The 18,942-nt window shown below is 40.7% G+C and overlaps 1 protein-coding gene across 1 annotated transcript in view; it reads left to right on the top strand.

Annotated features, from left to right (window-relative positions):
* Positions 1–5,917: 5,917 nt before the first annotated feature.
* LOC146616660 (partitioning defective 3 homolog B-like) overlaps positions 5,918–18,942 on the top strand; it is a 237,406-nt gene continuing 224,381 nt past the window's right edge. Inside the window, exon 1 of the mRNA XM_085374833.1 lies at positions 5,918–6,970. Within this exon, the coding sequence (XP_085230959.1) occupies positions 6,854–6,970 (117 nt within the window). The 5' untranslated portion in view covers positions 5,918–6,853. The remainder of the gene's footprint in view (positions 6,971–18,942) is intronic.

Below are 18,942 nucleotides of genomic sequence, written 5' to 3'. Positions count from 1 at the left end.
CACATGTGCTGCTGTCTTGTCTTCTCCTCTGAAAGGTTTCTGTTCATTTGATCTCAAGCTGCTTAGTAAGAATATGAGTGAACACTTAATATTCAGTGTTATTATAAAGGTTATTTTAGGATAAGAACAAATTATATGTCCATCCAATAATGTGCTTTCATGATTCATGATATTTGTACCCTGTGTATGTGTGTTTGTGAGTGCTCGTGTTTTTCCATGCTGCAAGCATTACACAGGCATCTTTTAATACTCTACTCTTCCCCACTGTGCCTTTTCATTTTCTTCTTCTTCTTTCCTTAAAACAGAACGTGTTCAACCACATTGATTTGTTTGCCGGTGACTGGATGCACCTGGGCCAGCAGCAGGGGAGCATTCACATCCTAGCATGTTCACTGTGGTTGCTAACGGTTCATAATGGAGGAGGCATGACACAGAACACTGCTGAGGTTAGGATTTTACCATAAGGGGTGAGGAGGGGGCATGAACAGCCATATGGATCAAATGAGAAAGGTTTGAATAGAAGCATGCATGTGTCTATGAATAGAAAAGTAAAGTGGGGATGTAGTCTGGCAGCTGTTCGAGGGTAAGGACTGACTAAAATAGTCAATTATAGTTTGCATGTGATATCATCATCATATGTTCTTGATTGGCTACTTTTTAAAAAATGTTAAACTAAACCAGCCTTTTTAACACTATTTTCTATGCTTAAAGCCAAAATCTGTCAATGCTGTTACTTTAGTCTTACAAAAGTGTAACAGTATTCTCTTGTTTCCTCTTTCTCTTTAGCAGTTATGCACAGTTATCCATGAACATGATTTTAATTTGCCAGACCTTTTGTATAGTTTGCATTGTGGTTGTAGAATTTATTATTTGGGACTATTTTATATTATTTTTAGATTTGACCATGATTTTAGTTTTGATATGAGTCACTTATATATTTGCTGTGAATTAGCCACAGTTTTTGATATTTTATATTTTGTTTTCTCATCACCTTTAAATAGGAAATTATAATATCATGGATACAGTTTCAGTGTTTTTATAACAGATCTTAGCAGCGGGGTCGGTTTGTGGAGACCGCCATGCTTCTGCCATCTGTGCCACAGCGGCCGAGACGGACATCGCTGTTCTGTCTAATCGTGTATTAAGTATGTGGGTAGAGACTCATCCTGCACCTTCAGATTCAACATATGAAGGGTCACAAGAAGGAAAATCCAAAACGAAGAGACAATGCATGTACTTTTGGGTTTTGGAGCTCCACGTGGTCTTTCAGGGAACTGCGGTTTTTGGCACTTTATGTCAAACGTATTTATTTGTTAAATAATAATAAAGAGGTTGCTGCTTTAAAGTAGATCTATTGGAAGTGTTGGAAAAAAGTGCAAAATAAAATTAAACAGATAACTAAATGAAAAATACGTAACTGCAAAAACTGCAAATTATGTTTAAATTAGTGCTGTCAGTCAGTTCACATAATGAAAAGAATTAACTTGAATTACTTGGAACTCTCAGTCATTTAAAATCAACATAAAATGACCATCAAATGTTTTTGTCTACAGCTATGAATTAATTCTATAATCATGTATAATGCACTGTAAAGATAAACATGGTAAGGGACTTTTTTAAAAGGCTTTTGCCAATAACCCTTGATCTACAGTACTTAGTTAATGTAAACATTTTGAAATTATGCAGAAAGATTAGCTGCAAATATACTCCCAACTTTCAAACTTGCATAACAGAAAGAAAGAAGAAAGAAATGCATGCATGCACAATGCTCCTCCTCCCCTGGGTTTCATTAGTAGCAATGGAATTCAGTGACCCAGAAACTAAGCCTAGCCCTAATCAATTTGCAGACGTTCACAAGCATACACTTGAACTGCTAATTACAAAGCCAAACTCCTCCCCACAGGGAGGGGTTTCCTCTTTGAAGATGAGCCAAACAGTGAAAAGCCAAAATATTTTGTAAATACAGTATTTTCATTGGTTTCAACATCATAAGGATGAACTTGTGCCAGAAGATGTTCATGACTTTGTTTCGGTTTCACAAACCGAAACAAACCATAGTAAAATGGAAAGTCAAAGCCTCCTGTACTTAATATCATATACTTCATTTTTCTCATTGCATGATAACTTCAGGTTTTATTATATGATAATTCAGACACTAACCATGTTCATCTTAAGAAAAATGTATTTATTGTCATTTCACTGTATTTTTGTATTGAATATAACTTTGTAATATTTCTTTGGAACAGACAAAATCCTTGTGTTACACATTACTGAACATCTCACCAGACTGAATGCAGGCTGAAGAAGTTAAAATGAAAGATACAACGTAAAGCTTTGTGTTTAATTAACTCTGCGGTCTAATGAGGAGGCGATGATGCAGATTTTCACATCAGAGTTAATGATGGCTCTACTCTAATGCACCTTCAAGTGTCCGAGGCTTGGCAGCAGAGCAATAGGCCAGGATGCATTTACACTGATTCTCTCATTTACATCTTCTGCTGCAACATGTATGGCTGTATCATATTTTATTATATGCTTAATGGAGGTAGTTATACTTGTCATATTGCAGTATTTTATCAATGCACTTGACAATACTTGTATCAGTAAAAGACTTCAATAGTTAACAACTTCTGAGTCGCAGTGGCAAATCCCTCCACGACTATTTACTCCAAGATTCACGTTATTCTCTTCTGCTCACGAGAGAATAACTCGAGTTCTCACATAACACAACTGAAGCCTGGTAAGAAGTTATATGTGACGGTGGTAGTAAGGAGGGCTGTTAGAAACAAAGCAAAAACTATTTGTTGACATTTTCTTAATAACTCTTGAAGGTTAAGTGTATTTCTGTTTTATGTAGGACAACCTTAAGCATTGTCTTTTCCTATGGTGTTTTTTTTCTTGCCAAATATTGAGCACTGTTCAAACAACAACATCTGTCTGAACACTGCATTGATTTCAGCAGCATTTCCAACAATCTATTTCCATCCATACTGGAGTGAATCCCAGCTATCACATCCTGGACAGGTAGCCACGCTGTAGAGTTAGATTCATCATTTGTTGGACAACGACACATTTTTATAGTTTCGTGGGGTTTCAAGAAAAACTTGGCTTGAGCTGTGTAGGAAATGAAGAAATGAAAGAAAAAAGACAAACAAAATAAACTCTACAGAGAATAGCAACAACTTTCGGGGTGGCCAATCAACAATCTGGTACTTTTTAAAAAAAGTTTCAATGCACTGGTCAGCTCAGCAACCCCAAGAGTCCAGCTGACATTCCACAGATGACAGCTAAAATCCACAACGACAGACTTATTTCTATGGTTAAGGGGGGAACAAGTCTTTCACTGTCATGGTTCTGGGTCATTTGACAGCATTTGTCTCCCTTTTTCTGTTCACGTTCCTCCCCTTGTGTTTCAGTCCTCACTCTCTCCCCCTCCCTCCCGGTCTCATCTCCCTGAACCGTTTCCACCTTTTCCCTTCTTTGTCTCTTCAGTCCGTATAGTATCCAGGTGCATTTCTTCCTCCTGGCTCCTGTGTCAAGCTGCGTGTCTTAATCTGTGTCATTGTGTTTCCTCTTTTACTTTGACAGTCCCGTCTCCGTGTTCAGGTTTTCTTCCTCCTGTCTCGTCTCACCTAATTTGTTCCTGCTGTGTTCCCCATGTGTTTCCACTTCCCTTGTCACACCTCTGTGTATTTATTGTGTAAGTTTCCCCCTTGTTTATTTTTTGGGTGGTCTGTGCTTCATGGGTCATGTGTTCCAGTGTTTAGTTTTAGTTTTCCCAGTGTAGTCTAGTTAGTTTCCTGCTGCCTTTTGTTTTCTATCGCTCTCCAGCCTAAATAATGTCTCTGACATTCACAACCTCTAACCAAGTCAACAGCCACAAGGAGGTCGACTTATCGTTGCCAAAGTCTACAAGCAAGATATGCCTTCATGAATGTAAATACAGAAGGATTACAACAAGCCACAAACCACTGGTTACGCTCGAGAACAGAAACATCTAAAAGAGCCTGATAAGATTCAAGTGTTCTGAAAAGCACAATGTTTTTGGACAGATGAAACCATGGTTCATTTGAATGAGAATGATGGATGAATTCTGACGTGTGCAGGACTACTCTCTGCCCAGATTCAGCCAAAACACTGCAAAACGGATCAGATTAGCATCTGCAGCAGGACAAACCAAAAATCTTTAGATTATTACTTACTACTCAAACATCCAGTCTAGTTAACTTTATCACCTCTGGCAAGGAGGTTATGTGTGTCATAATCTGCATACGTGACAGCTCAAAATGAATGAATACTGATAAAACTTTGTAGGGCTGTAGATTAACAAACCATGAAAATTTACTTACGTCCACCAAGGTCAACGTACTTAGAAACTATGACTTTTACAAGTGTGGTGTTTCTTATCAACACATATAAAGTGACGTATAAAGATTTACATAATGTCAAAACTGACCTCTGACCTCACCCCAACCGGTCTCAGCAGATGGCCCCGCCCCTCCCTGAGCCTGGTTCTGCCGGAGGTTTCTTCCTGTTAAAAAGGAGTTTTTCCTTCCCACTGTCGCCAAAGTGCTGCTCATAGGGGGTCATGTGATTGTTGGGCTTTTCTCTGTATGTATTATTGTAGGGTCTACCTTATAATATAAAGCGCCTTGAGTTGACTGATGTTGTGATTTGGCGCTGTATAAATAAAATTGAATTGATCTGAATGCTTGAAAGTCAGCAGACTGAAGGTCAAAGTGATAATAATGGTATATAGAGCTATTTAAAACAATGCTTTTTCAGATATCAGTTTAAAATCACTCACTCATACTTTTATGTCTTTATGAGGAGAGACCCCCACTCATATCATCGAGCTTCTTCACCCTTGCTCTCCAAGCTGGATCCTTAGATCCACTGATGGTGGCCTTCTGGCTATTCCACAGACGCCCTTTCCAAACCCTAGCAGCAATACTGTGAAACAGTTCACCACTCTACGCACCGTGGACTCTGTGGCTTCTTTTAAAAAACAGTTGAAAACTCAAATATTTAGACGGGCATTTGGGTAAAGTTCTTGTGTATTATGTTGTTTTGTCTGATATGTTTTTATATTACCTGTAAAGCACTTTGTCTTAAAAAGTTCTGTATAAATGAATTTTACTTACTTACTTCTTACTGCTATTGTTTGTATTGACAACATATAGGCATATAGGGAATAATACAGTATATATGTGGATTCTAAGTATCACGTTACCTTGAACCTCTGACCTCTCCTTTAAGGTCAAATAAGGTCAAACTTTCATAAATTCTCTTTTATCTTTAAAGCGATGCTAAAAGTCTAATGTGTTTGTTTATACTGCCAACATTCAGGAAATGATAGTGGTATATGAGGATTCTCAATATCACATTGTAGTGCACATTTGACCTTTCTTTTACATTTCACAGCTGACTCCAAAGGTGTGTTATACCTTTAAAGAAAGTATTGTCAAGAGAAAGAGAAGTTAGTTAAAAATAAACTGTAGGATAACACCATATAATAAGCTCAAGTTTTTCATGTCCAGTTACTACAAATCAATAACTATTATCGATTACCTGCTCCTACATAATGTTTGAGTAATCAAAGTAAACATCTGTCCAGTAAAAGTAAATACTGCAGAGAGCGAGCTGCCTTAGAGGAGGCGTGTGCTCTTGTTATCATTATTGGGTTCATATAAAAAGCAGTAATGTGAGTGACGCCAGCATCAGAGAAAGCAGAAACCTGCAGGTCAGCAGTCTGCTGCCCTAACATCTGGTCTGGTTAACTCGTTAATATAAGTTGAACATCCTAACACTGCAGGCTAGAACCGAGAATCTGCATTACTGCGTTACTCCCAGCTGCAGCATTAATTGGAGCACTTCCCCTTTAAGAAAGTGAACAGCGTGAAGCGGTGGAGGAGCTGGTCAGGAACTGGTCAGGAGCGGTCGGCAGTGAAGGAATCTCAAAACTTTTCCAAAACATAGTTTTACTGCTCCGTTACCTGCTCCAGTACACGCCCAGTTTACCGCCGAATATCAAAACTGCGTTCCCTTCTTCTTATCGTGCCTGTCCGGGATGTAGTGGATGCAAGTGACGGCTTGGAAAAAAGGAAAGTTGGGAGAGGGAAAACTTGTGGAATGATGCCCGACCGACTGCATCCCTCCCTCCAAAGTTCAGCTAAGGTTGCTAACGTTAGCTAGCGAAGGAGCCAGCTTCGGCTAGCTGTTATGTGAAAGTTTGGATAAACTTTTGTCTGACTGGTAAAACACGTAGAAACACGGCATCTGTGATAGTGGAGGAAGCGTGTGGAGATCGGAGAGCTGTGACAGACTGAAAGCGTCCACCCCGGGTTTGTTATCATAGCCGGGGCTAGTGCAGCTAGCTGATACACAGCTAACTTTATTACAAGTTAACTACAGTTAAGCCGCCGTGAGGCATGACAGGACACACCGCTCAGCTCCATCACGCAAACAGTGCAGCAGTTTAACGCTTCAGGAAGCTGTGTTCAGACCTGCTGAGTGGTATCCTTAGCTATGCTTGAGGAGACGAGAAGAGGAGCGACAGCCATGGTTACCTTTGCATGTGAAGGCGGCTGGATGTACTGAGATCACAAAATGACTCTAATGCCCGTGGAGAGTTCTGGAAAGCAGTTTGGGTTTTAGAAATCTAACTTTTATTTGGATGCAGCTGTGTTCAAGCCACCTACAGCCAGTACTGTGTTTTTACATTTTTGGTATTTGATGACATCCTTGCCTTCTTGTCAAGTCTTTCCGGGAGGCCTTCCTGCATTGTTACGAACATTGCTCATCATCTGCATCCAGAGGGCTCGGATCTGGGATAAGGTGGAGAGCAGCCATCATGAAGGTGACAGTAACATTTGGGCAGACAGGTGTGGTGGTGCCATGCAAGGAGGGATGGACCGTGAGGGACCTCATCCAGCAAGCCACGCAGAGATACAGAAAACTCCTGGAGCAGGTACTGTAGAGAAGTTTGCAAAGCACCTGTCTTTGCAATTACGCCTGATAGCAGTCTTGGCACGAGAAGTGACTCTTTTATTCAACACATTAAACGCAGCACATCTTTATACTGTAACTGTGGCAAAAATCGCAGCTGCAGAAAAATATGTTTTTGTCAGTGATACCCCATAGAGCGAGCGCTCTGCTTGGGAAAAATGAACAAAAAGCATGAACAAATGCAGCCTTATCTCTCTCCGAGTCCATCTCACCCTTGAGCTGTCAGTTAGCTCCATTATTTATTGTAAGAAGTAGTTCTGTAATAATGTGTTAAGATTTTCATGAACTCCGAGACAGATAAGTTTTTATGAAACAGCACTTTCATAACATTTGAGGTTTTCCCCCTGAAGTCATGAAAGAATAATCGAGAGCTCAGTCATTTTTATATCATGAAAGGACCATATGATTTTCACATCTAAAAGTCTTGGGAAATTAGACAAAGCCATGGAGGTCCGGTTTTCCATAATTGCTGTATAAAAAATTAAAAGCATATCTGATATGAATTGTGATGGTCCAGACAGGAGCAGGCGCGAGTCATTTCCAATTTAGTTGTGAGTGTAAAATGCAAATGACTCCGTCTTGTGATTCCTTTATGACTGCTGTTGATTCCCGGCGCTGCTCTCAGGGCAGGAACCCCATGACCCCCATCACACAGCCAAATCTTCTCAGTGACTTGCTTCATATTGGGTCCATTATTCAAAAGGCACAGCAGTCATATGGATGGATCGTCTCAGCTGCGATTGAGGGAGAGATGCCGAAGGTGTGTGTGTGGGTTTATATGAGAGAGTGCTAGAGATGCCGTCCTGTTTTTCTTGCGTCCTGGACCTTTTTTCCTTTTTAATCCGCTTCCACCTGTCCGTATATTACCCCTCACCACACAACCCTCCTGTGTGTTTTGCCCCCTTCATCATATTTATCATTCTTATCTTTTACTCAAATAAATCTCCTGTTCACCTTGTATATTGCTGTGCACGTAGCTCGCGCCGTCGTCTCCCTTTTGTTTAAACTGTTCTTCCTCATTGAACACGTCCTCCCTCACATGCAGCTCTTCTTTATAAGATACCCCCATTCCAGCTAGAACTAGAAGGGTATGGATAGAGAAACTGTCACCATCTTCAGCTCAGAAAATGGAAGCTATGATGATGACTACCTCTAGAAGTAAATGTGTCTGAAGAAAAGATTGGTGCGGCTACATGCCTTGAATAAATCAAAGAAAGGGCCTATTTTCATTTTCACAGTAAAGGTCAGTTTACACTGTTTTGACTGTAGTTTGTTTGCTTTTAAGCGTGATGTGTGGTACTGTCTTGAATCCCTGCTGCAGCGAGTGTTGTTGTGTCTCCATTAGCTCTGCTATCACGAGTCTGATTGAGCCGATCATGCTGGAATTAGAGTCAATAAATCTTAGACAACAGTTCACTGAAGAACTGACTCTCAAGTCTCCTTTTAGTAGCTCTGACTTATTAAAAGGAAGCTTTGTTTTAATAATAAAACTGCTATTTGCTTTATAAAGGCATCATCCTTGTGGACGGATGCTGTGTTTCTCAGACCTGTCACAGCAGTTGAGGTCTGCTTCGCTGCAGTTACATATCAGGGAAGGTGGACTGCAGGCTGCAGCATAGATCTAGCGCGGTGCTATGAAGCTAGAGCAGGAACATCTGAGGTGTGCTGCGATGTGAGCGCCTCCCTGCTCTGCTGCTTTGGTCTGTTAGTGTTTAAAGTCTTTGTTTGGTGTCAATGAAATTCTTTGCTAAGAACATGCTCGCTCTGTGTGTTTTGGCCTGCTCTTCTCTTCTTCCTCTGTTTTCTTTCCCTTTTCCCGCTGTCTCCCACACCTTTGTCAGCAAGTCTCAGTCTCTCCTCCTCTTTCCACCTTCGCTCTGCACTTTGTGCTCTCAAATGGTTTTAGCCCTTTTTCCTCTTAATCATTTTCACAGTAATTGTCCTGTTGCTTGTCTTCATTTTTCAACCCCCCCCCTTTCAGAACTTTTGACATCAGACTCCAGTTCTGCTTCTTGGGGGATGGTGAATTTGTAGTCTCCTTTTCTTCTTCCTAAGTATTTTCTCTCTCTGTGTTTTTCTGACTTTCTTGTTGTCACTCAGTCATTTTTCTGCAACACTAATCTCTTGTAGCCGTATAATTTTGGCTGTTAGCGTGTTTCGGGATTAAAAATCTAGGATATATGTGTGTGTTGTACAGTGGTCCAGTCCCTAATCCTCCCTCCCAGTGCCAGGCAAATCATATTTTTATGTCACAGAGACCGCTAGCTTTCTGTCTGTCTCTTTCCCCTTCCTCCCTATCTGCTTCACTCTACTTAGAGAGTATGCTGCTTGGATTAAAAGCGTTTTATTATCTTGTGTTTCTGCATGCACTGTAGCTAACTGATACTGGCAGTACTATTTATCAGCTGCTTTGTTAGGTGTTCCCACAGTGGTGCTTAAGAGGAGCTAATGCACAGCACAGACATTAGCGCTGCATTTGAGCGATCTCAAAAAGAGTTGGGCTTCATGAAATGTAGTCTTAAGGTGAGCTTCTGAGAGGATTTAATTCCTGTTTGTGATCATTTTAGTTTCACATTTATCTCTGAATTAAAACTCGTGTTAGTTTAACCCACAGAGAGGATGGAAGAAACAAAAGGCTTCGATATGGCTGCTTTTTATATGAAACTGCTGTTATTTACTAACACATTAAAGGTCTTTTTCTAACTTTTTCTAATTCCTTTAAAGCTCTTTTTAGAGATAAGGCAGGTCTCGCATCACTAAGTACATAATTTAGCTTGGTTAACACGTTTTAGGATGTGGATTTAGAACTCGTTCACCACACTGATGCTAAGCCATAAATTCTGTTTTTATTATTATTTTGGGGGCTTTTATTAGTTTTTTTTTTAGTGAAGAGAAGGAGAGTGGTGGAAGAGACGCTGCAAACGGCATTGGGTCAGAATCAAGCCTGGGTTGCTGCGATTGGTCTTGTGGTTGTGGTAACCGTAATTTGTAAAACATAACCATTTTACAAATTTTATATTCAGTAGAGAGTGTGTAATATCACTCATCTTGGAGTTATACGTGAAAAAACAATATAGGCGCTTGTACACAGATAAGTGTAGGAGGGACATCCCTCCCCTTTGTCTCCAGTGAAACTAAGATTGTAGACTCACTTCTCACCTTTCCTGTAAATGCATAGTTTCACGAAATGAGTAAAGAAAAGCACAGAATGAAGGGCATTAGATAAAAAACACTGTGTGGAACCCGTACGTTATAATTACAGGAGCTGCTCGGTCATCGTGAACCATCTCATGAAGCTCCTGGTGCACAGACTTGGTGCTGATGATAATGCCAGATGACGTTTGAACACAGCTGATGGTTGAATATTTGGAAGGGGTGAAAACTCACAGACTGACTTGTTACAGTAACAGACTTGGAACTGCTGAGCTCTTTAAATGAGCCTGCTTTTGACTGATATTACACACCTGTGGCAACGGGACTGAAAACAACAGACATCTTATATTAAGAAGTGTGAACTGGTTCTTTTATCCCTATAGTGTAGATACATTGTTTATCATGTGTTTAGTGAATAGTTTCCCCCCTTTCTTTCTGGCCTGATCTGTTTGCTGCTTGTTGCCCACTTCCTGATTTCTGAGTTTTTTTTGCACCTAAATGTTTCTGAGCTTCAAATAAATTTTAATAATAGACAACAACAATCTGAGTAAATACAAAATGCAGTATTTAAACAATAACACACCTGCCCCGTGTGAAAAACTAATTTCCCCCCTAAACCTAATAACTGGTTGTGTCGCTCTTGGCAGGAGGACACACAGTTATGTGTTTATGAGTCTTTCACATTGTTTTGGAGGAGTTCTGGTCCACTGTTCTTTACAGAATTGTTGTAATTCTGCTACTTTGGAGGGTTTTCCAGCATGAATGACCAGTTTGAGGTCACGCCAAAATATCTGAGTCTGATTGAAACCACTACAGAACAGCCCCTGACCATCACACCACCACCACCACCATGTTTTGACTGTTGCTCTGATGTTCTTTTTATGAAATGCAGTATGTAATGGGACTCAAACCTTCCAGAAAGTTCATCTTTTGTTCTCGTCAGTCCGCAGAATATTTTCCCAGAAGTCTTGTGGATCATCCAGATGTTTTTTTTGGCAGATGTGAGACGAGCCTTGGTGCTCTTTTTGGTCAGCATTGGTTTTCTCTTTGAACTCTCCAGTTTTGCCCAGTCTCTTTCTTATTGTTGAGTCATGAACTCTGACCTTGACTGAGGCAAGCGAGGCCTGCAGTTCTTGTTCTGGTTCTTCTGTGACCTACTGGGTCACATTGAGAGTGTTCTAACTTACTGCATATGCATCTGGTACACTAGCTGCACAGGGGCTCAGAGGAAAGCACTCCAAGGGATCATTAACACCGCCCAAAAGATCACTGGCTGCCCTCTCCCCACACTGGAAGTCCTACACAACGCCCACTGTTTTAAAAAGGCCCAAAACATCATAAAAGACACCTCACATCCTGGCCACTCCCTGTTCGAACTGTTGCCCTCAGGCAGACGGTACAGGGCAATCAGAGCAAGGACTAATAGACTCAAACACAGCTGTTATCCAACTGCAATAACACATCTGAATACTACAAAAAAATGTCCATCACGCCACTCTTGTGTTAATCTATGCACGGTCTGAAGCATGTGTGTGGGAATGTATGTGAATGTTTTACTGTTATATCTTATTAGTATTTTAAGTATTCTATCTATTTTATTTATTGAATTTTATTGTTTTATTTATATTTTGATATTGCTAGGGATGATGCAATGATCGGGGACCATTCTTAATTTCGTTGTTCTCATGACAATGACAATAAAGTTTCTGATTCTGATTCTGGGTGAGTCGTTGATGCGCTCTTTGAATAATGTTGGCAGGCCAGCCACTCCTGTGAAGCCTCGGACTGATCACAGCGATGACGCTGACTTAGTTTATCAGGCGTTTCTTTAGATTGTGTCACGATGTGTTGATTTTTGAGATCTATTTAAGTCATTTGTGGCAGTAATCGGGCACGGGTGCTGAAATTGAACTGTGGTTAATCACAGTTGATTTGGGAGAAATTATTTCCCGCACAGGGCAGGGAGGTTTGGATAACTTTATTCCCTTAGGAAGTGAAATCAGCATTTAAAAAAAGGTGTTTTGTATTTACTCTGATTATCTTTGTGTAATATTAAAAATAGTTTGAGCTGAAACATTTAAGTGTGACAAATACGCAAAAAGAAAGAAAGAAAGGAATCAGGAGGGGGAACCGTACCCATTCTCATGATGGAGTCTCTTCTGTAAAATCAAGTGAGGTTTGATTATGTCTTTTTTTAAAAGTGCCAGTGTATGCCTAGTAAGTATTTTTACCATTAAAATAGTAACCATTTATTATAGTTAAAGCACTTTTCATAGGCTTAGCGCAGTGTGATGTGTCTGATCCTGGCAGTACTGGTTAGCTGTAGCACGCCTTTAGGACGCTCATGTAGATAAAGTGTATCTCATTTAGCTTTTAAGAGAAAAGCACAGATTAGTCAATTAGTCTGTAAGTTTTTATTGAGCAGATATCATTAGATTAACTGTTATCCACTTCACTCGATATATCAGTGATCTGAGAGCGCTGTGATCTTTAGTTATTTATCAGAGCAAACAAGCCTGCTGACAGCTGCAGCATAATATAGAGCTATCACTGTTGATGGATGATCATAGAGGGCTAGCACAAATTATGGAAGGGAAGCACCGAGCATGACTGTATCAAGTGAAAAAAATAGTGATATGCAGGGTTTTTGTAGAGCGTTGGCTGTGAGGAGATTAATAAACCATCTGAAGAAATCAGAACAAAAGCATTTGAAGATAGAAGAGGGAGGGATGAAGGCGGAGGTTGTTTTTTGTGGGGAGTTGCCAGAAAGTTATCAGCCTAATTGCCTTTGGCCAAACAGACACGTGTGCGACTGTGTGTTTATGAGTCCCAGTACAAGTGAAATGCAGGTGGTGTTGCCTGTATAATCCAGAAAAATGACACTCAGCATTCTGTAATCATGTCAGAGTTTCAAAATAAAAAGCAGATCCCCGCCATGGGAAAAGTACGTTTATTGTTTCGTTTATTAGAAACATAGGTTCCACGTTTGATGCCAATACGCACATCCTGCTCAGGAGAGACCAGTTTTCTTTAACTGAACAGCCTGAATGTATGAATGGGACTTTATCTAGAAAACACTGATATGACCTTTAGGGTAAACTTTACTGGAGACGGCGGCTTTATTTTGTCTCTCTAAACCCTCTATAATATCTCCATTGCAATGGCCGAATTATGCGAATTGGTTTAAATAATGTCTGTGACATTGGGAAACATAATGAAACATTTTGAGTCCTCTAAATCCTTTCACCATTAGTCCAAACACTGATGCCGTGCTTCTCTTTCTGCTAATTATACCAGGGCAATAATGGTAAATGGTAAATGGCCTGCATTTGTATAGCGCTTTTCTAGTCCATAGGACCCCAAAGCGCTTTACACTACATTCAGTCATCCACCCATTCACACACAGGCGATAGCAAGCTACATTGTAGCCACAGCTGCCCTGGGGCGCACTGACAGAGGCGAGGCTGCCGGACACAGGCGCCACCGGGCCCTCTGACCAATGGGCGAGAGCAGGCTGTCCTTGTCCTACTAAAATAGAGACGGTGTTGGGACACTCGCATTTTGGAGGCCAAACAAATATAATGGACAACACTGACCGGCTTTTCATATCGAGAGAAGTTTTCTTTTTATTTTCTGAACAAAGTGAGCAAACGGCGAACAATGAAATTTAATCAGTATTATTTGAACCTTGGTATAATTTACAAAGAATAAAACAAACAAAAATATTAATAACTGTTCCTTTTATCTGTGGACCCCTGTGCGGTGTGTGGATAATAAAACATGATTGGACACTTCAAAGGTTCAGCGCTGTCACTGGGTTTTTTTGTCTTTTATATACCCTGCTCATCGTAGATTGATAGCAACAAATTCTTCTGGCACAACTTCACCAGCTTCACTTAAAGTAATAGGGAACAGCTTTATTAAGTGTTGCTGGAATCTTCACGTCATGTAAAATGAAGTAAACAGTTGAATTATAAATAATCTAACCAAAGCGAGCATGTGTAGTAATGGGGAAAAAGAAAAAAAAAGGTTAAAAGGTTAAGCCTATAACACTGAGGTCCTGGTGTTCTCTCTTTGCTTTTAAAGCCTGTACTGTCCTGCCAAGATCTGAATGGTTTTCTAAGGTCTTCCAAGTTAAGACTGCAGATGGCTGTGAGTCAGCAATGTAAAGGTTTCTAGCACAACCTGGCTCACTACCAGGGGGGCACGGAGGACAAGGAAGGGGAACAAAGTCTTCTAATATACAGAACAACTTTATTGGCTGACTGTATACAGTAATACAGTAATGTGGTAAACTAGTTCTACAAAGTAAAAGTTCTAAGGATATGGGTCTGGGAAAGCATTCAAAAGGATTTTCAAATTACTTGAACAACTTTAACTGAAGGGACACTTTGTACATGATGGTCTAGCAAATTCACTGTTAGCTGCAAACAGCATACGGACGTCTCTGAGCACTCAAAGCAGACATGAGTCTCCAAAAAAGGAGATCTGGATCTGCAGGAAACTTTGCAGCTGTTGGTGTCATAGCGGTTGGATGTAAAAGCAAACATCATTTTCAAAAACTGGACCTGCACCGGGTGTGTGTCAGAAATAAAAACGACTTATAGGTTGCAAATAAACGTGTAGGAGCAACAAACGCTCCTGTGCTTTTAAAACCAGTTTCAGGCTGACACGCTGAAACTAAAATAATACATGAACCGTTACTTGCTTGTCCAAATGTATAAAACATCAATAAATAAAACCACGTGACTGCACATATTTGGACTAAGATAAGAAATCTAAGGTATAGATGAAGCCAGATGATACATATGTTATGCTTTAAAAATGAAATCAGTCAGGTTTGTGGGCAGGTGGTGTTTTTACACTATACCTGTGTATACACTTGTGCATATGGATTTCCAGGTGGATGTGTATGGAAGGGTTCTCGTCAGTGTGGGTGTACAGTGTAGTTTCATTAGTCGGGACAGGAATGCTGATGAGGCGTGGCCAAACAAGCTGATAAAATCGTCCAAACATTCTGGCCCCATGCCACGGCACAGGCAATTATTTCTGAGGGCGAGGGAGAGGCCGGGAGGAGACACGCGCCTCCTCCTCTGTAGACAAACCACAGGAATGTGTTTATTGAGCCTGACTGTTTAGAACGGACTCGGAAAGGTTTGTTTGAACAAACTGTTCGAGTCGGTGTAAGCAAACCATGAATTTTTTGTTACAACGTGACAATAAATGTATCTTTGCTTAATTGGATGATTGAAAAGTGAGCTTGTGCCCATCTTAAGTGTGGGATGTTGCAGGGTCACAAGGCAGGTCGGGGGGTGATTCAGTTTAGATTGTTTTGCTTTTTCAGAATTAATTTCAGGATATTAGTCACTGCCTTTACAGAATTATCGATAATAAAATGATATAATACACACATACATTTCCTGCTTGACGTCTGATGATTTCAGACCTCTCTGTTCTGGATAAGGATCTAAACGTGGGCGAGTATTCAGCTGAAGCTGTGGTGTGGATGTCGCACTGCGTGACTCTTCAATCACACCTCTGTGGTTTATCGAGGTCCACTCATTTGCACGACCTTCAGTTTGAGAGCAGCGTGCATACCAAACTTGTTTGTTAAGCAGCAGACTAAAAAGGCGTACTGTTCAGAGATAAGAGTGGGAGCGATGGTACAGAGTGTTTTCACTCAGGAGGGAATTTACTCCAACCTATTAATCATTTCCACATCACGTCACGAGAATCAAATATCCCAAATTACCCAAGATTATCTGAAATAGACTCAGGCAAAACACTGCATTAAGTGCTAATCCCCCTGATTTTTGGATTTGATCGGCGTGTTTACAACTCTTATCTTTAAACTTATATCTGCGAGTCTCTCCGGGTTTAGAAACCACTAGAGTTGGAGGGACAGGATTTGGTGCTGATGTAACACTTCCAGCTCTTCAAGAATCACAGACGCTCAGAAGGGTTGGCTTTTCACAGTTTACTTCTGCAGAAGACATAAAACACATTCAACAGGTGTCTTCTGGTGGTACCGGCAATTGTAGCTCCGGACTTACCCTCACAGTGCAAGCGCGCGCTGTGAGGAGCGGAAGCCTTAGCAGCTTCTAAACGTTAGCGTGAGATCCGGTTTCTGGGTTTTCAAAATAAAATACAATTAAAAAAAAAAGAAGATAAAATTCACACTTAAAATGATAATTAAGAACAGGTAAGTGCATGTTTTTCATATGTATTATTAACTCTGTTACACTGACACTTTATCAGATTAGACGAGTGTGCTCACGGCTTATCTCTCAGAATCTTCGTCTCTCGTCGGTACAGCCGTACGGATTGCCTACTGTAACAGAGAAACCCAAACAGGCGTTGATGTCCTCATAGCAGCAGCAGGTCGCCGAAGGAACGAGGCTGTTTTCACTGTGCGTGTCTCGTTGTGTTTCCAGGTTACAGGGTGTACGTGTTTCCCACTTTTTGTAGTGATTAGTCTGCCGATTAGTTTCGTGAACAATCAGTTGGATTTAAAAAGGTTCTGATCCACTGAATATGTAACAATGTAACTTGGAGAAAGACGGCATGGTGCGTGTCATCATGTGACCAGGAAACAATTTTACCTATTACTACTACTATTACTTACTGCGCAAGTCATTTCAGTCTCTTCAGGAACCACTGGAATGAGTTTGTGTATATAATTAGAATCAGCTGATTAATGTCAGATTTATGGTTGGGTGTATTTCATCTTCGACCTGATGTGGTACTTTCTCAGTACTTTACATGTTCTGAAATAATAAATTCTAATTTGCAAATAAGTCTTTACTTGTCAGGTTAAATATCATCTGACTCTAGTCACATGATTATTCGTTAATATTCAGTGTTAATGTGGCAGAAGATCTGCCTTTCCTGCACCTTTTCACAAAGTTTAACGACATTTGTCTTGGTACTGTTTGTGTAATCCTGCTGGCAAACAGACAAACTACACCGTAAATCTATTTGTGCACAGGATCTTTCCTTGCTCAAAGATTTAAAGACCGTGTTCTGTGAAAATCAAGTTATCAACCTTCGAAATGTCAATTTGCTGAATCCAAGTAGACACACGAGCAAAATAAGCTGTCAGACTAACCATTTCTGCCTTGGTAGTAAAAATAGTTAGTAGGCGTTGGTGGGGCTATATTTAATATGAGCTAACTTGGCAGGTCAGGTGGTTGAGAACAAAGTTTAGCTACCAGAGCGGTGAGTGAGCGTTGGAACATTTGGAGGGCTTAATCGATGATAACTTTAAGACGATGGATTTGGGTTTTCAGCTGTAAGCGCTTCAAAATCCACCTGTGCTAGTTTGTTGTAATTTGATGAATGACTCGTTGAGCTTTAATAGATTAGTTACAATTAAAGGCTTCTGTGTGAATTGTAGTTGGGTGGTGTGGATCAGCCCACACACTGAGAGCAGGCCCGGCTTAGTTTTCTGATGTGAGGAAGTAGAATACAAGCTGAACTCATCACGCCTGTTTCCCGAGGTACGATTGCTCGTGTGGCGTCCCGCTGTTTGTGTGACGGTGACCGATTGAGGGCTGGACATTAGAACTAATAAACAAAATTTAAAGCGCAGGCAGTTACACAAACACGCGCACTCGGTGCGTGTCCTTGAGTTAACATTTTCCAAAGCCTTGATTGGCAGTGCTCAAGGGGAAAGAAGAAAATAAAACAGAGTATTTGAAAATCTATCTCATGCATCTGGACTGGGTCTTAGCCAAGTCATTGTTACAGCGGAGTCATACTATAAATTCCAGCTGGAAGGAAGAGAGGAAGAGTTACAGACAATAGAAGAGCATAAATGGTCTCAGTGTCAGAGGCTTGTGCAACAAAGATTGTTGAATAGCCACTGAAATGGCGAGTTTTGTAATTGTACGCGTTTGCACACATATCGTTTTTAATGATTACACAGTCAGATCAGTTGGACTGATACACTGACAGAAGGAAATGTTGCCCTTGCAGTGATACCCGTGGACACAATCTGATCTTGAAATCTTTCTAATGCGAGTTTTTGAAAAACATTACGAGCATCTGACCCTGAAAGAGTGATTTACTGGAGCACCACCCTGTAGTGTTTGGAGTCGCACCTTTCCTTAGGCTGCGTGTGATTTGTCTTGAGTATGTGTGTGCACGCTTGTGTGTTGTCTCAATATGTTGTTCAACAACCAGCTCTATGCAGTCAGCTGTCCAGTACAGTTTCAAAGTCATTAATCACAGGCCCAACACGGCGGAGAAAGGGAGCGAGGAGGGAGAGAGAATGGGCCCAGCTAGAGCTGTAATCTGTACAAGGCACCTCGGGGAAGACGTGAGAGATGTGTGCAGCAAAGAAACAAAGGTGAGGGCAAAGTTGAGGGAGAAGGGGAGTCGGAGAGCGAGGGCTTTATAAATGAGGAGTTGGTGTGCAGTAGATTCTTGTGGGTGTCCATCAAATAATTAGAATAATTTTAATTTATTACTATGTTAATGTGAAACTTATTGACCGCTGTGTGAAATTAAAGAGCCTCTCTCCATTGTTCTGTGTTTGAATTTGGAAAACTGAGGATTTTTATTATAGGAAGCAGATGGTCAACAGTGCCTTTCTAGTCTTTTTGACCAACGTGTGTTTCCAATACAAGCTACATTCATGTATCTGTGTTGTTATTAGGGCTGCCACGATTAGTCGACTAGTCACGATTATGTCGACTATCAAAATCGTCGACGACTGATTTAACAGTCGACGCGTCGTTTGAAGCTTTGTAAGATCACAAAAGCCGCAGGAATAAGTAG

This window comes from Diplotaxodon limnothrissa, linkage group LG16 (assembly GCF_057381915.1).
Source record: "Diplotaxodon limnothrissa isolate DT_005_m linkage group LG16, D_limnothrissa_male_GT1.1, whole genome shotgun sequence".
Lineage (NCBI taxonomy): Eukaryota > Metazoa > Chordata > Actinopteri > Cichliformes > Cichlidae > Diplotaxodon > Diplotaxodon limnothrissa.
This window is presented reverse-complemented; position numbering and strand designations above follow the sequence as displayed.